Raw genomic sequence first — 23501 nt, forward strand, 5'->3', positions numbered from 1 at the left:
GCCAGTATTAGCACTCAAGGAGAAAACTGAGCACACAAAAAATGCTAGTATATGACTCGGGGGTATACCTGAGTATATCTAAATTTCCAGGGTTAGACCCGAGGACGCGTGTTGCGGTGCAGAAGTGCAAGACGTGCCATTGTTGACGCGTGTCGCGGTGCAGACGTGCAAATAGTGGACGCGTAGGACGCGGGTCGCATTTAGGACGCGTAAGCCCCTCCCTCCCTCCCTCTGCACACAGTCGTCTCATTCTCGCTCACGCACGAAACCACCCCTCTCACGTCCCATCAACTTCTCCAAATCGAAAAAACCCCAACCGCCGTACGCACGCTACCCTGCCGGCGATGGAGAAGAAGAATGCGCCGGCGGCCGTCGCCTCCGAGCCCGTCACCTCCGAGCCCGTCGCCTCCGCGCCCGTCGCCTCCGAGCCCGTTGCCGCCAAGCCCGTCGCCGCCGAGCCCGTCGCCGCCGAGCGCGCCGCCGCCGAGCGCGTCGCCTCCGAGGGCGGCGCATCCAAGCGCGGCGCCTCCATGAACCGGGCCTCTCTCTCGGCTGATGGACCACTTCACAAGATCGGCCAATGCTTATCGGCGAACGAGGAGTACGCCGACACCTACTCTGCTATGAGGCAAGTCTGTAGAAATTGGCGCTCAGGTTTGCTCCGAGCCCGACGTGCACACGGACGAATGGATCATGCTACACCACGCCCTTCCACGCGTCGCTGAGTTCACCTTCCTCCAACTCGGCACATCACGCTACGTCACCATAGATCTATCGGAAGTTCATACAAGGTTCAAATTCCTCCATATCTACCTTTTTATTTTCAATCTTAAACACATCTTAGTGCTGAATGTTATCTTCATCAATATATTTTAGATACTACTTCGTCGGCTTTTGCCGTGGTGTCATCGGGCTTGCCCAGAAGAACCCGCCGCACAAGATACGAGTGCTGAACCCACTCACAAAGAAATCGAACACTATGTTTGAGGCGCAGATGCCATCTGTTTTCCGAAATCGATCGCTGTTATCAAATCCCGACTATGATCTTCGTTGCCGCCAATTACCCGTCGGAAATTGGTTGGGTCGATGAGAGCACTCCAACTAAGGATATAAATGAAGATTGGGGAGAAGGAAGATTTTCGATCAAGAACCATTGTCTGCGTTGCATTACCCCGTTCAATGGTGAACTGTATGCGATAGCTGCGGACAATTTTGAGATCGGAAGAATAGTGTGCACCAATGTACGATTGACGGCGCGAGCACTGTCAAGATGGAGACACTAATTTCATTTCCAGAACTTGGACGTTAGAAGTTCTACCTTGTGAAGTCGGATGGTGATCTGCTGCTTGTGTTGTTGGTCAGCGAGGCTTTGGCGGGCAAACCTTTGGTGTACCGTGTGGACACTCAGAGCCGCTCTCTCCATCCGGTCAGTAACATTGGCAGTAATGCCTTCTTCGTGAATTATATCCGGTGTATCTCCGTCGACACCAGAGTGTACCCGACACTTCGACCTGGCAGCATCTACTACGCGGATTTGGGTTATATCAGAGAGTACTCTCATGATACAAAGGCCTGGGATGAGTGGCCAGTACGTGTGGATAGAATAGGAAGCTACGGTATGAGTAATGAACACAGGCCATACCGTTTGGAGGATGTATTGGCCGCACACTGCAGACGGAAGGAGTTCAATGAATATTTCCTTGGGGAAATGCACGAATGGAGCGACGAAGAAATATATGAGGAGGAATGAAGAACAAATTCATTCATCCTAATCTTCTTATTGTCCATACATTGCGTGCGTCTTGTATATTTTTCAGCTTAGTTTGTCGTGAACATTAACAACGTTATTGCACTTTTGGCTGCTTTGTATGCAGTTTATGTATTATACTTAGTTTTGTGATTATGCTGTTGTGAATTTATCATATACTAGCTTCTAGATTTGCTACTAGATTTGCTGCCATATTGGGCAAAAAACGAGGGCCAAAAGGCATAAATAACCGCAGAGATTTGCTACTAGATTTGCTGCCATATTGAAGAAAGACAGAAATAGAAGCTTCTCTAGATTTGATACTAATTTGGTGAAAAAGACAGAGAGAGAAAGAGGGGAAAAGGTGCTCTTAAAAATGCCAATTTGGGCCGAGAGAGACAAAACCCAGCTCCTGCTCACGTGCAACCAAACGCTTCTCGTCCTGTCCCACGCGGTCCCTTTCTACCAGCCCCACGCGACGCGGCCCCACACGACGCGGCCCCACAGACGATACGGCGCAACACGTCAGCACAGAACGTCCAAATAAACGGATTCCTTCCGTCTGAGCTCCTTCTGCGGGTCTTCAGACAAAGGCTAGGGTAAAACTGAGGAAAAACTAAGGGGTTGGGGAAAACTGAGTACAACTAAGGACCCGAGGGCACGAAAATGGAAATCCCAAAAATAAATCCAACAAAGGAATGGTTTATTGTTCATAGATGCTGACATGTGGGACCCTTGAGCCACCTGCGACCTCAATTTCAAATGCGGCATATGATCGAAAGAAAAAGGCAAGTGACCAAAAATCAGGGGGTAAAAAAAATCTAAGAAAAGAAACTTTATTGTACATAGAGGATGACATGTGGGTCCCATGAGCCAGCACCTTACTCAACTTTTCAGAGGCGGCATGAGATCGAAAGAAAAAGGAAAGTGACCAAATATCAGGAGCAAAAAATAATCCAAGAAAAGAAACTTTTATTTTACATAGAGGATGGCATATGGGTCTCACTTATACAAGCTCTTTCGCTCCAAGATCTTGCAAGTTGATTGTACATAGAGGATGACATGCAGGCCCCTTGTGTCAGCAGCTTACTCAACGTTTCCAAGGCGGCAGGGGATCAAAAGAAAAAGGAAGTAGCCAGAAATTAGCGGTCAAAAATAACTCCAAGAAAGGAAACTTTTCTTGTTCATAGAGGATGACATGCAGGACCCATGCGCTAGCAGCTTCCTCAGCGTTTCAAAGGCGGCATGAGATCGAAAGAAAAAGACAAGAGACCAAATATCAGGAGCCAAAAATAATCCAAGAAAAGAAACTTTATTGTACATAAAAGATGACATGCGGGTCCCATTTTGCGGACGGTGTCAACGTTTCAAATGCGGCTTGAGATCAAAAGAAAAAGAGTAGCCAGAAATTAGGGGGTAAAAAAAACTCCAGAAATTAGGATGGCATGCGGGTCCCATGAGTCCGCAACTTACTCAACGTTTCAAACGTGGCATGAGATCGAAAGAAAAAGGCAAGTGACCAAATATCAGGATCCAAAAATAATTCAAGAAAAGAAACTTGATTGTACATAGAGGATGACATGCGGGTCCCATTTAGCGACGGCGGTATCACCGTTTGAGAGGCGGCGAGGATCGAAAGAAAAAGGCAAGTGACCAAATATCAGGAGCCAAAAATAATCCAAGAAAAGAAATTTTTATAGTACATAGAGGATGACATGCGGGTCCCATGAGCCTGCAGGTTCCTCAACGTTTCAAACGTGGCATGAGATCGCAAGAAAAAGACAAGTGACCAAATATCGGAGCCAAAAATATTCAAGAAAAGAAACGTGATTGTAAATAGAGGATGACATGCGGGTCCAATTTTGCGGCGGTATCACCGTTTGAGAGCCCGCACGGGATCGAAAGAAAAAGGCAAGTGACCAAATATCAGGAGCCAAAAATAATCCAAGAAAAGAAATTTTATTGTACATAGAGGATGACATGCGGGTCCCATTTTGCAGCAGCGGTCTCAACGTTTCCAAGGCGGCACAGAACCAAAGAAAAATGAAGTAGCCAGAAATCAGGGGGTGAAAAAAATCGAAGAAGAAAGATCTCAATTGGGCTGCATCTGGACATCTGGGCCTTCGAACTATCCTGCTTGGCCTTTTGACTCGTACAATTTCAGCCCACTCCAAAACAGGAAAGTTCGGAATTTTCTAAAAAAACAGGAAAGACCTATGCTTCGCAAAAACAAAAAAACAAGGAGATTCAACATATAAGTTTGTTTATGTAAAAATAAAGATTTAATTTATCCGTTTGAAATAGCTCAGAGCGCAATACACTGTTTATTGTCTGCAAAATAATCAAGATATCACATGTTTCTTGTACGGGGAGACTGACATCGGGGACCCATGAGCCAGCGTCGTCCAACGTTTTAAAGGCGGCAGGGGATGGAAAGAAAAAATAAACCAAAAATATGTTGGTAAAAAATCCAAGAAAAGAAACATTTCGTTCTAAGAGGATGACATGCGGGACCCATGAGGCAGCAGCATCCTCAGCGTTTATTGTTCATAGAGGCTGATATGTGGGACCCGTGTGCCAGCAGCGTCCTCAACGTTTTAAAGGCGGCAGGATATCGAAATAAAATATAAGCCAAAAATCATTTGGTAAACAAAATCCAATAAAAGAAATGTTTACCGTTCTGAGAGGATGACATGCGGGACCCATGAGGCAGCAGCATCCTCAACGATTCCAAGGCGGCAGGGGATCAAAGGAAAAAAAAGGAAATATCCAGAAATTAATTAGGGGTTCAAAATAAATCCATCAAAGGAAACTTTTATTGTTCACAGAGGATGACATGTGGGATCGACCTGCCAACAGCGTCCTCATCGTTATGCCTTTCTTCAAGAGCGAGAGGGCCGGTGGTGCTGTTCCTCGGGGAGTTCGAGCGGCTGACCACCATGAGGACCGTCAGCCTAGATACACACTGCTTTCCCATTTTTGTTTCTTGGAGAAACACACATCCTTCGTGATCAATCTGAGACCGTGAGAATTAGGAGCGTCAGCTGTTTTTTTCTTCGTGAAGATGTGAGCATATATCGGATCGGATTGTATACATACATGCATGTTTGTATTTTTTTTAAAAAAATCTCCAACGATTGGTATGGGTACAAACTTTGTGTATGTGTTGCATATCATGAATATAATTTCTTTGAAAACACTTGAATTTTAGGTCTAAAACAAAACTCACAAATTTATCGTTTGTTGGATCAAACTTTTATTGTTGACATTGCATGTGGGGAAGAGGATTTCCTTTATATATACTTCAAAATCTTTGATCCATGTGCTTTCTTTTTAATCGTTAGTAAATACTATCTTAATATTTGTGGTGCATAGAGCTTGTATTTAACTTTGTGTTTGAGAAAGAGAGATGTTGGTAGTTATATAGATCATAATATATCTTAGTGTGTATAAAGAGTTAGTTTTACCAAAAATTACATTTGCAATATATCGATATCATAGTTGGTTCAAAAAATTTCCTCAAAACTTGCTTGGGGAAGAAAAGTTCCTTCATAATGCATTGGTATACATCTAAATCTTGATCACAGTGTTTTCTAATTAATTGCATGGTATTCATTATGTGCGCCTAGGAATATAAACGTAAGGGTGGGTAGTGCGGCATCGAGTGGCATATGGGATTCTTCTCTCCCGTTGCAACGCACGGGCACTTTTGCTAGTATATTTTATATTACATTAACCAAATTAATGGTTAAAGTCTTTTTTCGAAGTGCATACCCTTTTGAGAAAATTTTGTGCCTCATATGCCAAGCGAGTCTGCAAGGTCCCACGTCGGACTTTCCCGAACACCAAGCCAGTCCCAGCAGATTGCGCCATTGCCGCCGCGCGACGACACGGGGGCGGCCGTCGGCGACTCCGTTCGTCGGCAACCACCGCGATGCTCTCCTCCGCCGTCGCGCTCTCGCTCCCCATCCCGCACCTTCGCTTCGCCCCCAACCACCCGTCTCTTCGCGCCCACCACTGCCACCTCCTCCTCACCCGCACGGCCAGCCGCCCGCTCCCCGCGCCTCGCCGCCGCCTCCTTCTCGCCCCGAGGGCCTCTCCCTCCGCCGCCGACCCGGCGCGTGACGGCAGCTGCAAGGTGCCCGGGTACCGGAACAGGCTCCTGGACCTGGCGCGGCTGGGGGCGGTGGCGGAGGGCGCGGCGGAGGCCTTCTTCCGCAGCGAGATCCGGCGGCGGCTGGCCGTCACCGCCCTGCTCATCGTGCTCAGCCGCGTCGGCTACTTCGTCCCGCTCCCGGGCTTCGACCGCCGCCTCATCCCCGACTCCTACCTCAGCTTCGCCCCGCTCCCCGCAGGTTCGTTCCTTCGTTCGTCCTCCAGATTACTCGACCGCTAGCTGTAATGTTCATGTCCGGAAGCGTGGAGGCATTGCGGCAACCTATTTACAGATTGTAATAATCCGCAACGCGCCTTCATCTATGCAGATGACCTCGTTGATTTCGCCTCGGAACTGAAGCTGTCGTTCTTCCAGCTGGGAATCAGCCACCAGATATCAGCATCTATTGTCATGCAGGTTCGGTGTTCTTAACCATTTGCCCTGTCACGTACTTCTGTTTTCCAACGGCAATACTTGAATGTACAGTATATACTAGTATCTTATTTGAGTACATATCATGCTCGTGCCACTTGCCACAGCAGAAATCCCATCCTTGTCCCATTCTTTTCTGATTTCGCAGTGATTCTCACTGTTGAAGTTACACCGTTGCTTGAGTTTTACATGTATACCTGACCGTTTTGGTCAAAGCTGATTTGGTTGGCCTGTTCAAGACTTAGAACCTGGCTTATTTTTTGTTTGATTAGGCTCAGATCCTGTTAACCCCAGTCATGCATAATTTGTTGCATATGTTATGCAGCGGCAAAATAGTCTGTCATCAGAACCAAAATGACCACAACGGAAGGATTTATGCAACTGACCTCAACGCAACATAGACTAACCAAATCCGCGGTCGAAATTCCAGCCATAATATAGGTTCAGGTTTTTGTGTTTATTAGGCTCCGTTTCTCCATACAAAACATAACTTCAAGTTTTTTGGCCTTTATTAAGCACCATTACAGCTGCACATAAGGCCCCATTTGGATAGCAGGTTTGCCCTCTGAAACGGGTGGAAATTACCGCTGGGTGTAAAAATTAGCGAGCAGCGAGGTATTGTGCCGGTTGAATCCGTTGGATTGTGATAACCACCTGGAAATGAAAAAAAAAAACACCTTGAGACCTGCTAATCTCAATCCGATAGACACATATTTGGGGGAAAAGGCTGTCACCGGACAGAGGAAGGAGTCACTGCCGGTACCAGAAGGACGCTATCACTGATGGAGGGAGGCCATGCCAGGGGTGGAGCGGGCGCCTCGCCGCCCAAAATGGCAGGTGACTCCGGTGGACTGCTGCCACCCCTGCTGCTTCTTGTGGCTTCTCAATGCCACCATGTGCTCGTCCTCCTGCCATCGACCCCCCTACGCAGCCGCTGCCCCCATCCCATACTCGTTTTGCCCGTCGCCGACCCCCACCAAAGCCACCGGCCACTGCTACCACCTGCTGCTGCCGGCCCGCCGCCGTTAAGAGAGAGGCACTGGCATCTGCTACCGGCTATTGCTTCTGGCCCACCGCCGTTAGGAGAGAGTAGCCTGCCGCTGCTGACGGCCCGTCGCTGTGAGGAGGGGCGCCAGCCGCCATGATCTCTCTCTTGCTTCCCAGTATGCTCTTCCTCCCAGCTTCATTGCAGCTTTGCAGATCCCGAGGGGCTTCCCCAAAAACCTGCTATCCAAACGGGGCACAAAAAGCAAATTCCAAACCAAAGAAAGGGCCTAGCGGATCACCGGTTTTTAGGGGACTAGTAAAATACCACTGAAATTTGTGAAATTTCACTCAGCTCCCAGACTGGGGCCTAAGGTTAGTTCATTTTGGAGAGAGAAGCTGAGTTTGGGCTTTTCGATCAGGGGATAGGATTAAGCTAGGACCTGGGAGAAGCTGCTGGGAGTGGGGTACATGTGTAAATGAATCAAGAAAACTAAGTCTATTGTCATACAGGTGGGGACATTTTGGTCTTAGTTTTGGGCTGTCACGGCCAAAGAGCATAAAGGACCAGGATGCCATGCATGTAAACTCAAGCAACGGTGTAATAGCAATAGTAAAAAGTCCGAAAGAAAAAGATAAAATTGAGATTCGGGCGTAGATAGTGGCACAAACAATTTCTTTTCTTGGAGAGACAAAGAAGGGTCCAATTGCCTCCTAGTCCTAGACCTTTGTTCTCCGTGTACAGAAAACCAGAATTCTTACAAACATCCAGTTATACTTCGTAAGTACGGCCATCAAATATCAATAGTCACTTGAAAGTATACCTGAATACAGTGTCTTTGACTATACTAACTAAGTCCGCTCAAGATAATTTTATTCCAAGAATGACAACCTGCTATTATTATAATAACAATTTCGTCTATTTTAGGTTCTTTGCCATGTTCTTCCATCACTTGAAAAGATACGCAAGGAAGGATTAGATGGGCATGAGAAGATCAAAAGCTATATGTGTGTTTAGTTGTCCATCTTTAACAGTGAGATTGATTTCTTTTGGCAATTGCGCTCTAGTTTCTGTAAGCCATTTCATCTAGTCTGAGCTCCGTCATCTTGCTGTTCAGATGGTGGCTGTCACTGGGTTTTGCAATTGTGGCTGCTTGTACTGTGTCATGCTATTCGCTGCAGTATTCCATATATGCAGCAAGTTACAGGTAAATTTCCTTTTTGCATATTTGATTTGATAGTTTGACTTCTATCCTGCGCTTATCTGGCAAGCTTGCTGAAGTGCTCCATCATTGGCTACACCATGCCTGTTCTTCTGGTTTTGCACCTTAAGATTAGAACCAACACAACTGTATGCTGTTACCAGACTGCACGTAACGTATCACTTAATTTATGCCAGGCCATGGGCCCATGGCCCATTTTTACAGGGACAGACGTTACTAGTCCTCCTAATTTGAGTGAACTGGAGGGATGCATTATTATTATTATTATTATTATTATTATTATTATTATTATTATTATTATTATTATTATTATTATTATTATTACATCTGTTGCTCCATTTATTTTGCTTCCATCTGTCTCAGGGTTAAGCATGTCGTATTAACAAGCTTTCTGCTTGTCCTCGGTGCAATGTCAACGACATGGATCTGTGACACCATATCGGAATCTGGATTTGGTAGTACTCCTATCTCGTGCATATCTTTGTTTTAGCACCATCTGTTGCATGCCTTGACTATTATGTGTATCTGGTGTACTATGAAACATTTTGTCATATATATGCTGTACTTGAAGTCTTGAATGGTTGTTCGTAAGAGTATGTTTTAAGTCACTTAGTTTCATAGTACTGGTATAGTAGATGTCTACACATCATATCCGTAAGTTGTGACCGTTTGATTATTAATTTTGTCTGAATGACATGTTTTTGTTCTGCATGCTAATTGTACTAAATAAACTGAACCTAGCTGAACAAATGCATACATTTGGGCTGTATGTACGTTTCATGCGCAACAGCAGCAGTTTAGGTGTGGCAAGCTGGGAGCTGCAGTCAGCATCTTACGAGTCCCTGTGGCTGTTCGGCACAGTACCAATAGTCAAGCAGGCCTGTTAAAAAAAGTCCAGCAGATTAGGTGTGGCAAGCTGTGAGCTGCAGTCAGCATGTTATGAGTCCCTGTGGCTGTTCGGCACAGTTCCAATAGTCCAGCAGGTCTTTTAAAAAAAGTCCAGCAGATTGTTGGAAAAAACTATTGCTTATTCTAGGCTGTTATCCTTACGATTAATACTAAATGGGAAATGATTGTGTTGATAATTTGATATGCCATCTGTTATCCAGTAGCATGTTCAAATAGATTTCTTTTGGATGAAGTAAGAATAATCAGTTGGTATCAGTTCTCAAATCCCTCTCTCTAATCTACGTCCTCTCTACCCTAGCGGGTGCTGTCTCATGTAATCGTCGTTCTTCAGACCGTCACAGTTGGTCTATTTTCTGCAATCCCTAACAATATGTCCAAGGAAAAAATGCATATCCATGTTGTGGAATAGCTTCCTGATTTGGCAATTTAATGTGTATGGTAGCATCTTGTTCCTGACAGAAAAAATTCCCCACTTTGTTTTGTTTTTACTAACTGGTTTGTGTCCTAACTAATGTGACTACTGGTATTGCTGCTCTTGAGAAAAATGAGAGAGTGATTTGACTTTGGGGCTTTCATTCTGTTCTATTTCATCCCCTATTTCACTAAACTGTGCAATGAGTAGGATTTCATCTTATAAGTAAAATGGAAAGTTAAGTATACATGGTTTCCTTACCTTCGTAATGTAGAATACACATGCTGTCATCCTGCATGGTTTCAAAACCTAATATATGCAAAATCATTTTTACGTTGAATGACTTGGTGAGGTAAAACTTTTTACCATGTTTGTTGTATCCATAGCACTGCATATCTTGTTCTTTGTTAGCACTTTCATGCTTACTGCTGCTTGTGTATTGTGTTGTCCAGGGCATGGCTCATCTTTGATTATTTGTGTGGGAATATTGACTGGTTACACAAATACACTACACAAGATGCTAACTCAATTTTCAGGTAATCTCTTAACTTTAGCTTGTTACTAAGCGTTTGTTTTTACGTTTTACTTAGCTACCTATAAATCTTAGTAACGGTGATTTGTATATTTCTGAACTGTATTTGTTGTCCTTCTTCCTTCCTTTTCTTACTTTTGCGTGCCTTTTTTTACTTGCTTATTTGCAGGCAATTGTTTGTACTGTTGACGAAAAGTCATGTTAAATTCTTAAATCTTAGTCTTCCCTGGCAAATCAATCATATTCTGCCAACTTTATTGGAATGAATAAAAGAATACCCTTGTATTTTTTTCGTTATCTTTCCAATAAATTAAGACTTGTAAATTTTATGTGGAAACTTGCACTTAATGTTGTAGGAAATATTGTCTCGTTTGTGATATCTTGGCAATGGCATTACCCTTTTTAGCTATGCTATCAGATCTACTGGAGCTCTATCTTTGTAGCTAAACATAAGATAATTTCATGTATTCTCCGTCCAGCATCATATGAGTTGTGAACAGTTAGTACGGTAGTGCCAATTTGATCTTGATATGTTTTTTGTCAATGTATAGTAGAATATATTACTCTATCTGTCCCACAATATAAGACGTTTTGGCAAGCCAGCTTGCCAAAACTTCTTTTTGTGGGACGGAGGGAGTACTAAGTAACTTCGTTAGATGGATCAAACAGTCTTTGTGTTGTGTACTAAGGTTTAGGGAGGTAGGAGAAGGGCTCTCACCCCTGGGGCAAGATATAAGAGTTTATCCTCAATTCTTGCCTGATAATACATTCTGAGTAACAAATGTTAGGTCGTATCTATAACTGGCTTAAGGCCCAGCGAAAAGATATAAGTAGGTCGTGCTCCAACGTGCCGTCCAAACCTATTTTAAAACATTGCTGTGTCAATACTCGCAAAGTGTACTATCAAGTTTCATGCACCAACCAGTAAACCAAAAGTCACAACTGGTGTAGAAGGTTGGGAAAATCAACATATACTTCAACATGTACGGTGACCATCGCCATAAGGCTGCCTTACACCCCCTTCTTACTACTTTTCGTGTGAGCACGTTACTCGAGATATCCCCTACTCTTATGTTTCGGTAACAACAGCACCTTAAATTTGCAGAGTTTTATACTGTATGATATGCAGGGAACTGATAGTGTGACAGTTCTGCTTTATATTATATTATCTTATTATAACTTGCCTTCTGGAGCAGGAAATGTGTACATGTGTTGGCCCTACATCTTGGGAATAGCTGGAATCTTTATGATGGTTACTATGGGGGCAGTGCTGGTGACTGAAGGGTCTAGGAAGATAAAACTTCAATACTACGGATTTAAATTAGCTTCTGGTGCAAGGTAATAATATAGTTTGATTTTGCATTTTTCTGTTCGGCATAATGTTGATGTTGTTATTTGCAGGAATGGCTCTATATTCCTTCCTTAATCTTTGTAAAAAACTGTCATTTTAACTCTAAAATGTATCGTCCTTTCATATGTTCCTTAACATTATATTTCTCTGAGAAAATGTATCGTTATTCTTCTTCCAACCTTGCAAAAATTATCTTGTCACACTAGAACATTACCTGCGCAAAATGGCTGTATCTCTTCAAAAGAGGGTTGCATTACTTAGCATATGGTGATGTGCTCATGTTGTAGGATGCAGGGCATTAAGCTCATGATACCTTGTATACTATCACCTTCTATCTTCTATTTGGCTAAGTTACGAGAATTTGTGAGTTGGTCTCTACCGTACCAGGTCCCAGCCAAATAAATGGTTTGCCAGGGACCAAACTATTTTTTGTTCACTGTAGGTTATTTACAGAAGCTGGAAAGCTACTCCCGTTATGAGTATTTTTTTCTTGATGAAATATATATTTTAACAACACTCAGAAAGTCAGAACCACACATTGCTTCTTTGGAGTACTTTTAGGTTTTTAGCTTCTGAGCATTCTGTGATACTCTTCTACCAACTCTTTAGCTCTACCCTGTTATGTCATGATGAGATGACTGGATGCATTTTAACCCTTCAGAGATTACTTGCTAGTTAACATCACCTTTTCATCTAATGCAAAGTTTCCTGAGGTTTAAATTGTTTAGAAGCATTACAGTTTCCTTTCTGTTTCACCCTTTGCAGGAATGAGAACTCCCCAGTTACAGAGGTTGAGCCATATATTCCCTTCAATATAAACCCAACAGGGATGCAGCCTTTGCTTACAACCTCATACCTACTTGCTTTTCCAAGTATTATGGCCAGGTAATCCATCGTGTGCGTGTTCGTGTGCCCGTGTGTGTTCACATTTCTGATCATTTTGATGTGAAATTTCTTCAGCATTTTTGGTTCGCCGTTTTGGGAGAACTTGAAGGAAATTTTGAATCCAAGGACTTCAGTTGGTGGTAGTCCTTGGGTTTATTATTTGACCTATGCGTTTTTTGTCTTCGTCTTCAACATTTTTGACATTGTAAGTTTCTTTCATGTTTATAACTCCTTTTAAACAAACATTTTAAATATCTGTAAGCAGTAAACGAGTGGCCACCCTACCTTGAAGTGCAACTGCAGAGATGGCCTTTAAAGTTTTAAATATAAGCATCCATGTGGACTATGTATTATAGAAAACATGTAACTAAACAGTCTGTCCTAAGATTGTCATATTTTGTTTGTATGGGAACGGTTTTGTCACTATTGGCTTGAACTTTCAAATGATGGAAGGAACTAAGCGACTAACATTATTTTATGAAAACAACAAAATAGAACCTGCTAATACTGTAACCTACATATGCACCACAGCAAAAGAATCACATAAGTGTGTGAACATAGTGTCTACTGTGTTGTTTATCAATTTGCACCAAGTACAATACTGCATCCTGATACTACTGTATTAATATGGACTTCTAAACCAAAATGTAAAAACTATTTATCTGTGTCACCCGCAACAGGGCGCTTTTTGAGGACGTCAATGTGCCTTCTCGAGTCAGTCACACATCAAGAATTCTTTTTCGTTTGGTTGCTATATAAAGACCTTTGTAATATTTCAAGATATGCTAAAAATTTAGATTTGCCTGCTCTGCATGCACCGTGAAGGTAGACCTAACCCTCTTCAGAATGTTGCGAGGATTGAACATTAGTGCAATTTTCTCTCATGATGAACATACTATGCCTTTATTATCTTGTCATCATGGTAGTTTAGTACTGTTGTAGTTGTATATATACTCTAATTACTGAACCAAGTACTACCACATTGTAACGTTTAGGACATTGATTATATATTTTTTCACAAACAGAACATCAACTTATGATCTTCACTCTTATAATTTGATAGTGGGATGTGTGTTCTTCATATTTTTGCGGAACATTGTAATCTATAAACTATGCTCTGCAGGCCAACTTACCTAAAGAGATATCTGATTACCTAAATAAGATGAGTGCCAGAGTACCAAAGATAAAGCCTGGAAGAGCAACAGTAGATTATCTTACAAAGATACAAACGTCGACACGTTTCTGGGGTAGGTTCACATGGCGAAACTTTTCGTTGGTTTTACCACCTGCCCATTTGTCATTCAGTTTATATCTCTCGTATTTCAGGAGGTCTACTGCTGAGCTTGCTGGCAACTTCCTCATTATTACTTGACAGATATCTTAGACAAATAAATGAGGGGTTTTCCATAGGGTTCACATCCGTCTTGATTATTGTGAGTGCATCTCAAGTATATTTTTCATTATGATTTGAGATAAAGTATAATTGTGGAATTCCAACTTTATACTGACTTCATCAGCTATTGTGTACTAACATTGATCATTTAGATATAGGTACCTGTCTCTAAATTGTAATGGACTTCCAGTTATTAATGAAATCAAAGTTGCTCAAGTGATTTGAGCTGATTTTTTTTTTACAGCCCTAATGTTGGCATACTTGTGTGTCAATTCTATATAACTATATAAATGAAAACCACTGACTGATTTTTCTGTTTGGTTTGGTGCCTTTGAGGCTTTTAAAAGGGACATTTTCCTTTTTCCTCTCTCCTTAAGTTCAAACTTACAATATTTAAATGGTCAGAGTTTTTTTTTGGCAAATGAGCCTAATTCTATTCATCAACAGTTCATCAACTTCTCATCCTCTAGCAATTGAAACACTTCTGCTGTATCCTAAAGCTTATTTTTTGAAAAGGGATAATTGCTTATATGCTTCTGAACAACTAACAGTTTCATCTTTTGCCCAAAAAAGAAAACTAACAGTTTCATCATATGCCACTGAAAGTTCCCCAATTCATTCTGTACCATTCACTTCCAAGATTTCACAGTTTGCCACTGCCATTAATGTGCTGCTAGTGTGATTCCATTAAGTGGTAATAAATGTCAGTGTTTTCACTTCATTGCCTAGTTGACACGAGGCAACATGAACGGGCCTTGTCTGGTTCCCTGTAAGGCACCCATAGTGTCAGTAGCACTAGCATTGTATAAGCGGCATGTGCATGCACCATTAACACTGCTAAACCAGGGTAAAATGGTCTCTTTACCTAATTGACAGAAGCTCACTAACACCCAGCTAACAGTGAAAGAAACTAATGAACAGATTTTGAAGTGAATCGTATATATTATATAATGATTAGTTTCTCAGTAAATAAGCAACTCCCCAAAAATGTGTGTATATGTGTTAAAGCCATATAGTCCGTTACAGACCCAACAATGTCATACCTTAAAGCAACGTCTGGTCAAACCTAAGCCTTGCAGATTTCTGTGTTGTTGGGCTTCTGATTATGAACTCTATATTAGATCGTAGCTTTGTACTTTCATTTACTAATGGGTGTTAGATACTAATTTTGGTTTGTATTATAATGACCATTCAGGTGGGCTCCATTATTGAACTGAGAAGGTCCTATCAAGCATATAATGTGATGCCAGCACTAAGCAAAGTTTTGAAGAGATATGGTGCATAAGGTTATGTAAAAATGATGGTGCCATCCAGAAGGTACTCTTCTCTACTTTGTTGCTATTCTTAATCAACATTCGAAGTTAAGCTTAATTTCTTGAAGATGAGCATCCTTCGCAGAAAAATCAGGGCTTAGAGGTTCACAAGTTCTGTCTTTGTTGCAACCTTTTAGTGAAATATTGTTACAAACATCTTGCAGTACCTCACAAGCTGCTGTCGGGTTTTGTTGGAATGAGAGGGAGTGTTGTGGAGCATTCTCCAAGGACATGAGTTCGGCTAAAGAACCAATGAGGATACCAGTTGTTTTGTACAGCAGAATGTCCAGCCGTTCTTGCTACAGTGAGGAGGAAGGAGCTGCGCCATTGTGTTTTGTGGACAAAAATGAAGGATACCAGTTCCATCCTGTTGTATAAATTGTTTGCGGATCATATTGCCAAACAGCTTACTGGAAGTTAGGTTGTAACTGCCTAGAGGTGCTGTCAAATCGAATGACCTGTGAAAGGCGAACATTGATTGTTCCAACATATGAAGCTGAAAAAGAATGATTCACACTTCAATGTGCCATATGCGAACCTGTCTACTACTATAGTGAGTATGAACTTAGTGCTGATGAATTTGACAGAGAAAATTCCTGTGGAGAATCCTATGATAGATGAATGGAAAAACATTTTATACTATTGCTGCTACTACTACTACTTTAAATGAGGATGCTTATGAACTTACTTTGGACGGGGAGTGGCGTTTTGGCACCCGGGAGCATATGCTCCCATGTGCCGAATTGAATTTCCCTAATATCTATAATAACATCAAGTCTGTATAGTATAGTATGAAGATATATTCTACGACGGATGAATGCTAGTATGAAACTTGATTGGTGTTTGAAATTTTGATATACTTAGTTTGACTTATGATCGTCATAGAACTTTAGCCGATTTAGAATGTAAGTACTACCATAAAGTCAAGTGGACAAAAAAAATTCACAAGGCATGATGCTGGGAGTGCAACGTATTAATTTTATTTGAAGTGAGAGTGATGAATATGTTTTTTTTATTTTATTTTCCTAGACTATGGTTTTTGCGAATTCATATGGCTCATAAAGAAAATTAAAATTATAGCTTACAATGACAGTAGCACTTGGCACATCATCTAGAAAAAATAAACTAACTCTAAAGTACCAGGTTGACTTCCGGAAATCCAATACGGCTCTTTGATGCACATGAACCCATTGTGTGAAAACACATTCAAAATGAAAAAAAAAATCGAAATAAAGATCGCAATTAAATCTAGACAATCTATGTCCGCACATAAGTTTTCTAAAAAAAAAAGTAACATTTTTTGTGTCCAGTATAAAAAACAAATTTTGATGCTCGAGAAACATGACTATTCGCTGGGCATTTATTTGTCTTCTTACACAAGCCACATTAAAAAAATTGCCGAAAATTTATGTGCGAATATAGAATTCGGATGTACGCGCAAAAGAAATTCAGAATTTCCTGACATTTTTTTATTTTTAATGTATTTTTCATAATATTTTATGCATTTTTCATAATAGGTTTACATGCACCTATAAGCCTAAACACCACCTCTGTCGACTTCTATCCTGCTCATATCATCATCGGTATCCCAAATGCATATCACAACCACAATAAATAGAAGTATATTAAGTAAAAACAAAATAACCACAAAATCGAACTTCCTATCATCCTATGCATATGCCTGTTTTACAAAAAAAAAACATGAAAGCATGGTGTATTTGTCGAAAAATAGAAGTATATTAAGTAAAAACAAAATAACCACAAAATCGAACTTCCTATCATCCTATGCATATGCCTGTTTTACAAAAAAAAAACATGAAAGCATGGTGTATTTGTCGAAGTTGAAGCGGTATTTCTATAGATTACTTGAAGTTTCTAACCCAAGGAGACAAATTTGATGAATATTTACATAACCATGTTTCTCTCTCATAATGATTATTGGTGGCCATAGAGCAAATCAATATAGTTATCACCAAGAATATCATTATCACAAACAAATCCAGTAGTAGAACATAACTCTCAACAATAAGCAGTATCACAACGAGTAGGTAGAACATCATCAGTAGCATTTCTATTTTTAATAGCAACATCATCAAGCACAACAATATTTATAGACAATTCCTTCCAAGTGGAATCAATATTTACAAATTTAGACTAGTATTGTATTACTTCAGCAATTTCATCAAGAACAGTTATATTCATAGCAATATCATGAAGCATACCATTAACAGTAGCAATAGTATTTTTTCCCTCAAAGCTTAAATTCTTAGAAACAGTAGTAGCATCCAAAGGGGAAATTCAATTCGGCACATGGGAGCATATGCTCCTGCCACCGGAAAAACATTTTAAAATGTTCAAAAAAATCAAACAAAAAAATTCTCGCTTACGTATCAACATTTTACGTGCGCACATCAAGTCTTGCAAAAAACGGACATTTTTTGTGACTTGTGTAAAAAAGACAAATAAAACATCTCGTACATAACCTTTTTTACACAAAAATTTGTCTTTTTTACGGATGACACTCAAAATGTCGGTTTTCTGTGAAACCACTTTTTGAACGTGTACAATTTCAAGATGTATCCACTAAATTTTGTGTTCAAATTTTCAACATTTTAAAAATGTATTTAAAATGAAGTTAAAAAACCGGGAGCATATGCTCCCGGGTGCCAAAACGCCACTCCCGAAATATAATCATTAAGTTAGAACGGAGTAAGTCAGTCGGTGAAGTAGCAGTACGGAACCAAGAGATTATTTGCAGTGCAGATCTGAACCAAAGTTTACACACAAAAAAAAAAAGATCTGAACCAAAGTTGGCGCTAATTACCAGTTCCCGCTAATCCGTCCATCTTTTTTTAACAACTATCAAGGGAAGCCAGACGATCCAGGCCGTGAATTTTTGTTTGGACGGTCGCAGATCACCGAAACCCTAGGTCTCTACCAAAACTCCCACTCCATTCCTTCGTGTTCCCCATTCCCCAATTCGCACACCACACCACCCCGAAACCCTCCCGCGCCTCGCCAGCCATGGAGGCGGCGGTGGCGGTGTTGGAGGCGGCCGCGGAGAAGAATGCTGTAGCGGCGGCGGCTGCGAGGGAGGCTGCGGTGGCGGCCTCGGATGCTGCGACTGGGGCTGCAGGGGTGGCCACGTCTGCCAAGGAGGCTGCGGCGGCGGCCTTGGCTACTGCAAACCAGGCGGCGGCGGCATTGTCCACAGCGCAAGAGGTCGCGTTGGCGGCGGAGGCTGCTGCGACTAAGGCTGCAGGGGTGGCCACGGCTGCGAAGAAGGCTGCGGCGGCGGCCTTGGCTACTGCAGATCAGGCGGCAGCGGTATCGTCGACAGCGAGAGAGGTCGCGATGGCGGCGGACGCTGCCGCGAAGGAGAAGGAAGCAGCTGCAGCGGAGACCGCGAAGGTGCTGGCGGCTGCGATGCGCTATTCTAAGAAGCGCAGATTCCATCAGATCGACGACGGAGGAATGGGCGGCGACAGCCACGATGATGGGGGAAGCCTGGATCTCATCAGCGCTCTCCCCGACCAGGTCCTCGGCACCATCATCTCCCTCCTCCCCACCAAGGACGGCGCCCGCACGCAGGCCATCTCTCGCCGGTGGCTTCCCCTCTGGCGCTCCGCGCCACTTAATCTCGTGGTTAAATTTGAAGTGGACATCAAGAAAGGCAAGCTCATCGCATCAGCCTCTAACATCAAGCTCATCGCCTCAGTCTCGAAGATCCTCTCTGTGCACCGTGGCCCTGCCCGCCGCTTATTGCTCTGGCTGCTCAACCCTACCGACTTCCCCGCCCCTGGCGGGGGGTGCAATATCGATGGCTGGCTTCGCTCTCAAGCCCTCGACGACCTACAGGAGCTCAATTTTGAATACACGACTCAGTGTGACGTGCCGCTGTCCGTGTTTCGTTTTGCTCCCACGCTCGTCGTCGCCGTGTTCGGCTTTTGCCGTTTCCCTGAATCTATTTCAACACTGCAGCTGAATTTCCCGTGCCTCAAGCAGCTTGAGCTGTTCTGTGTCAGGATTACTGAGGATGGTCTCCACAGCATGCTCTCTGGCTGCATTGCCTTGGAAAGCCTTGACTTGAGGCATGTAGGCATAGCTAGCCTCTGCATCAGCTCCCAAACTCTTAGGAGCTTGTGCTTCTCCGCTCACTCTAAAAAAGGTGTTACTTCACAGCTAGTCATCAAGGATGCCCCGTCTCTTCAAAGATTGCTACTGCTGCCACCTAGTCTAGACACTGGTCCAGTGATCATCCGGATGATCCGGACACCTAAACTGGAGATATTGTGTTTGCGATCTCAAGGCATCTCAAAACTTCAGTTTGGAACAACAATTTTTCAGGTATCAGCAGCCTTCATCCATCGCTCATTGGCATTCCTATACACAGGCTATTATTCGTGTTTACACCTTTTTTTTCTGCAGACAATGATTGCTGTAAGCTTAACAACCAAAATTCACACCATGAAGGTTTTGGTTCTTGATTCTATTGGCCCTAATCTGGATGCAGTTGTTGACTTCCTCAAGTGTTTCCCCTGCTTGGTGAGCCTGTATATCATTGTGAGTATATATATATATTCGCTTGCTTTAAATGTCAAAATCAGTATTGATTTTTGTTATGATCTAGCCAATTATGATACTGCTAACCTGTTAGCAACTGCCTTTATACTGTTTCGTCTCTCTATCTCCAGTCAGACCCAACAAAGGATATGAATAATGCGAGGGAGTATGACCCGTTGGATCCAATTGAGTGCCTTGAGCTCCATCTAAAGAAAGTGGTGTTGATGAATTATGATGGCAGCAAGAAGCCATCTGTTGACTTTGCCAAGTTCTTTGTTCTGAATGCTAAATTGCTAAAAGAAATGGAAATCCAAGTCATTAACAACGGAAACGACGACTGGATGACTAATCAACAGAAGCAGCTATGTGTGGAAAATAGGGCTTCTCGAGACGCCCGGATTGAACTGAAAATCGACACTAGGAAATCACACATACGCATGGATACCCATGATTTGTCAATGGCAGATCCCTTTGACAGCAGGCCCTTTCATTGATACTACAAATGTAGTTGATGCCCATTCCCAAGATTGTGTTGCTCTGTCGAAAGTAGAATATTTTGTATGTATGTCTTGGTCTGTAACCTAATGCTGTCCACCCTTCAATTGCTTAGGATTGAGGAGGGAGTGTAACTAGTGTGTAAGCTCAAGCTTCAAATCCAAACCTGGGAAGTTCAAGCTGCTAATAGAATGCTAGTTTAAGCTGCTAAGTTTAGCTGGTATTGGTTGCTACGTTGCTGTTTGGTGTTGTATTGATGGTACACCAGCAGCTACTATATCTCTGTTTTGAACACTCGCTTTAATGAAAAAGAATGGCGTTTGTGTCTTTTGTCTAAAACATATGTAGTTCGAAGCTTATTCCTTTGCAATGCATGACAACTTTGTCTGAGGTATTAAGGTTTCAGATACTATTTGGAACTGCAAGCATATGAGCTGAGCGTTTGCAAACTTGTTTCTTTTCTGCCAACAATGTTTTTTTAGTTTACCAAAGTATTCTCCTTCACACATTTGATATATGTTGCCTTACATTAGTCATTAAACTGACAAGAGCAAGAGCGTTCTCATTCAGAAAATTGTTGGGAGGGAAGACATCTGATCATGGCAATGCCATGATGCGGTTCTGTAACTTCCATTGGGTGTAATCTGTTACTTTTTCAGGGGACACTTGGAAATTGCTACTCATATCTGAGTATTCAGATTTTATGGTTTATGACCTTTACGTTGTGCTTGCTTTAATGAGATTTGAGCGGCTTTGGTACTCAAATGATTGAAACAAGCATGGAAATAACTGAAAAGGGATTGGCATGGATGAAACCTGACCTAGGAAAATCACCATGAGTACTGTCATACTAAGGGTTGAGTCTTGATATATGCAGCATTATCTTAAAGAAAGAGTAGTTGTGCAATTGGTGGAATATTTGGCAAAACAGATTCTAACTAGTAACCCTCAAAAACGAAAGTAAACCTTTCTCTACTTTTACACTTTTTTTTTGTATAGGTTATCTGAAGAAGGAACTTAGATCAAAAAGAAAAAGTGTTCTGGTACTATTTAGTAACATATTATTTACAACTGATTATATATTTTGTGTTTCTTAGTTTGTCTATTGAATTTTGATTTTCTGAATTTGATGACATGATAGATGATCAGTTTGGTGAATGTAATGCTCTTTTTTTTTTTTTTTTTTTGATATTTTGTGAATGTTCAACGGGAGATCTGATGCTCGGGCCTGATCGGTGCAAGTTCCTGCTTTCAAGTACCATGTTTCCAAATTAATTGGAGTTCTAGGATTGTCCTAAGTCAAGCTACTTATGTTTGACCAAGTTCAAAATATCAACATCTAAAACACCAATTTAGTTGTAGATATTAGCATGTTTTTTCTACCTGCAACGTGAGGCTGCACCCATGTAAGGCACCCATTGGTGGATAAGCAGCACACACCTCCTGCAGCAGAAGCACTGCTGAGCCAGGTTTTACCCACTAGACAGAAGAAGCTCACTAAGACCCAGCTAACAGTGAAAGAAATAATAAAGTGATTTTGAAGCAAGTCGTTTGGAATGTTTAGTGTTTTTGAGTGGCATATAATGAAAGTTGGCCTTTCTTTATGATATATGAAGGAGCCAGTGCATGGAAGGAGCTGCGCCTTGTGCCTTTGGGCTTTGTGGTTGATGGCTTGACGTTGTGTGGGAAAAAAGGATACCAGGTAAATCCTGTTGTATAAATTTCTAGCGGATTATATTGCTAAACAGCTAATTGGAACTTAGGTTGTAATTTCCTGGAAGCCCAGGCAAATCAAACAATCTGTGAAAGGCGGAAATTGATTGTTCCAATATATGAAGCTGACAAAGAATGACCCGCTCTTCAATACGCTATATGTGATAATTCATCTGCCTACTGCTGTAGAGAAGATGAACTTTGTGATGAGGAATTCCATAGATAATTTTTTTATATGGAAATCCTATGTTAGATGAATGACAGAATTTGTTAGAAAATATTACTGTTGCTGCTACTATTGTTTGGAATGAGGATACATATGAACTTACTTTGGACAGTGCTACTATTTGTGAGAATGCTAGCTTTGAGGAAAATACTATTGGTAGTGACAATGATATGCAGAAAATACTAACATAGGATTATTGGTAACTTTATGGAAAATACTATTGATAGCTTTGAGGAAAATACTATTGATAGCTTTGAGGAAAATACTATTGGGAGTTCATATTCGATTTCCAAATTGTTTTATATTTAGGGAAAAAGGTAGTATCTTTTTAATTTGCTTTATGAGGCGTATGCATTTCCAAAACATCAAAGTCTGAGAGCATCTCCATCGGCCAGCCCTAAATACTAGCCGGCAGCACACATGGCGGCTACGTATTAGGGTCACGGCAGATAACGCCAGGCGAAAAAATTAAACTGTCCACACATGTTAACCTCAATAGTATGCGCCGGCATCAAATGATAGAGGAGAGAGAATGTTTGGATGGTAGGTGGGGAATAAAAACAAGACAGAGAGGGGTAGACGGAGAGAGAGAGAGAGAGAGAGGCTGATGCATATGCTGATGGAAATCTTCCTATGTGAAGTTTGTTGCTGGCATCTGTCGGTGTGCTCGACAGCCTCCCTTCCTACAGGGTTCCTTTAGGGTTTACCGGCGCCTGGCGCCTGTTTCGGGATGACATGGACTTTTATTGGGGTGTTGGTGTGAGTAGTTTCTCTCACTAGTATCTTCAAATCGCTGTCGACTATAATTTAGGGGCTACAATTTGGGGCTTCCTGATGAAGATGCTCTCAAAAACTCGAAAACGTGCATATTCACACCTGTCTTACTCCCACCTTGTGTTATATTTTTGTCCAGACTTTATGTTAGTACTCCATTAAGAGTTAGTTGTTCTATGATGGTCATAAGTCAAAAAAAGAAGTTTGAACCAATGTCTACAAAAGTGTATCAAAATTTGAAACACCACTTAAGTTTCATAACATTCATTGTAAAATATATCTTCATACTATTCAGACTTGATGTTACAGATAGTAGCACGTTTCTCTGTCAACTCAGTCAAAGGATATGTGCGCATGTAAACCAAACGCTAATCCCTCCATCTCAACTTTTTG

The 23501-nt window shown here is 41.9% G+C and overlaps 2 protein-coding genes across 3 annotated transcripts in view; both read left to right on the forward strand.

The window, feature by feature from the left end:
• The first annotated feature begins 5558 nt into the window (after positions 1 to 5558).
• The window catches only part of LOC127315094 (preprotein translocase subunit SCY2, chloroplastic), a 211977-nt gene continuing 194034 nt past the window's right edge, over positions 5559 to 23501 (forward strand). The window contains exons 1-13 of one of the 2 annotated variants that reach the window (XR_011745480.1): positions 5559 to 6102; positions 6232 to 6320; positions 8248 to 8327; positions 8438 to 8527; positions 8906 to 8997; positions 10316 to 10399; positions 11592 to 11733; positions 12512 to 12631; positions 12707 to 12836; positions 13755 to 13878; positions 13958 to 14064; positions 15220 to 15341; positions 15502 to 15545. Coding sequence is in view for 1 of the 2 variants with exons in the window: in XM_051345625.2 (XP_051201585.1) it covers positions 5682 to 6102; positions 6232 to 6320; positions 8248 to 8327; positions 8438 to 8527; positions 8906 to 8997; positions 10316 to 10399; positions 11592 to 11733; positions 12512 to 12631; positions 12707 to 12836; positions 13755 to 13878; positions 13958 to 14064; positions 15220 to 15309 (1569 nt within the window). In the remaining variant the exon portion in view is untranslated. Of the gene's footprint in view, positions 6103 to 6231; positions 6321 to 8247; positions 8328 to 8437; positions 8528 to 8905; positions 8998 to 10315; positions 10400 to 11591; positions 11734 to 12511; positions 12632 to 12706; positions 12837 to 13754; positions 13879 to 13957; positions 14065 to 15219; positions 15342 to 15501; positions 15980 to 23501 lie in introns of those variants that run through there. The other variant, XM_051345625.2, reaches the window with a different exon arrangement.
• Positions 18362 to 20734, forward strand: LOC127335503 (putative F-box/FBD/LRR-repeat protein At5g56810). Its single transcript, XM_051362173.1, has 3 exons — positions 18362 to 19684; positions 19766 to 19900; positions 20032 to 20734. Exons 1-3 carry the CDS (start codon positions 18362 to 18364, stop codon positions 20392 to 20394), a joined length of 1821 nt encoding a protein of 606 aa, XP_051218133.1. The 3' UTR covers positions 20395 to 20734.

Source organism: Lolium perenne, chromosome 1 (genome assembly GCF_019359855.2).
Source record: "Lolium perenne isolate Kyuss_39 chromosome 1, Kyuss_2.0, whole genome shotgun sequence".
NCBI classification, from domain to species: domain Eukaryota; kingdom Viridiplantae; phylum Streptophyta; class Magnoliopsida; order Poales; family Poaceae; genus Lolium; species Lolium perenne.

Coding starts and splice junctions, on each gene's coding strand:
- LOC127335503 (XM_051362173.1), top strand. CDS start 18,362: ATGGAGGCGGCGGTGGCGGTGTTGGAGGCGGCCGCGGAGAAGAATGCT. Junction 19,685..19,765: donor TTGGAACAACAATTTTTCAG/GTATCAGCAGCC, acceptor TTTTTTCTGCAG/ACAATGATTGCTGTAAGCTT. Junction 19,901..20,031: donor TGGTGAGCCTGTATATCATT/GTGAGTATATAT, acceptor CTCTATCTCCAG/TCAGACCCAACAAAGGATAT.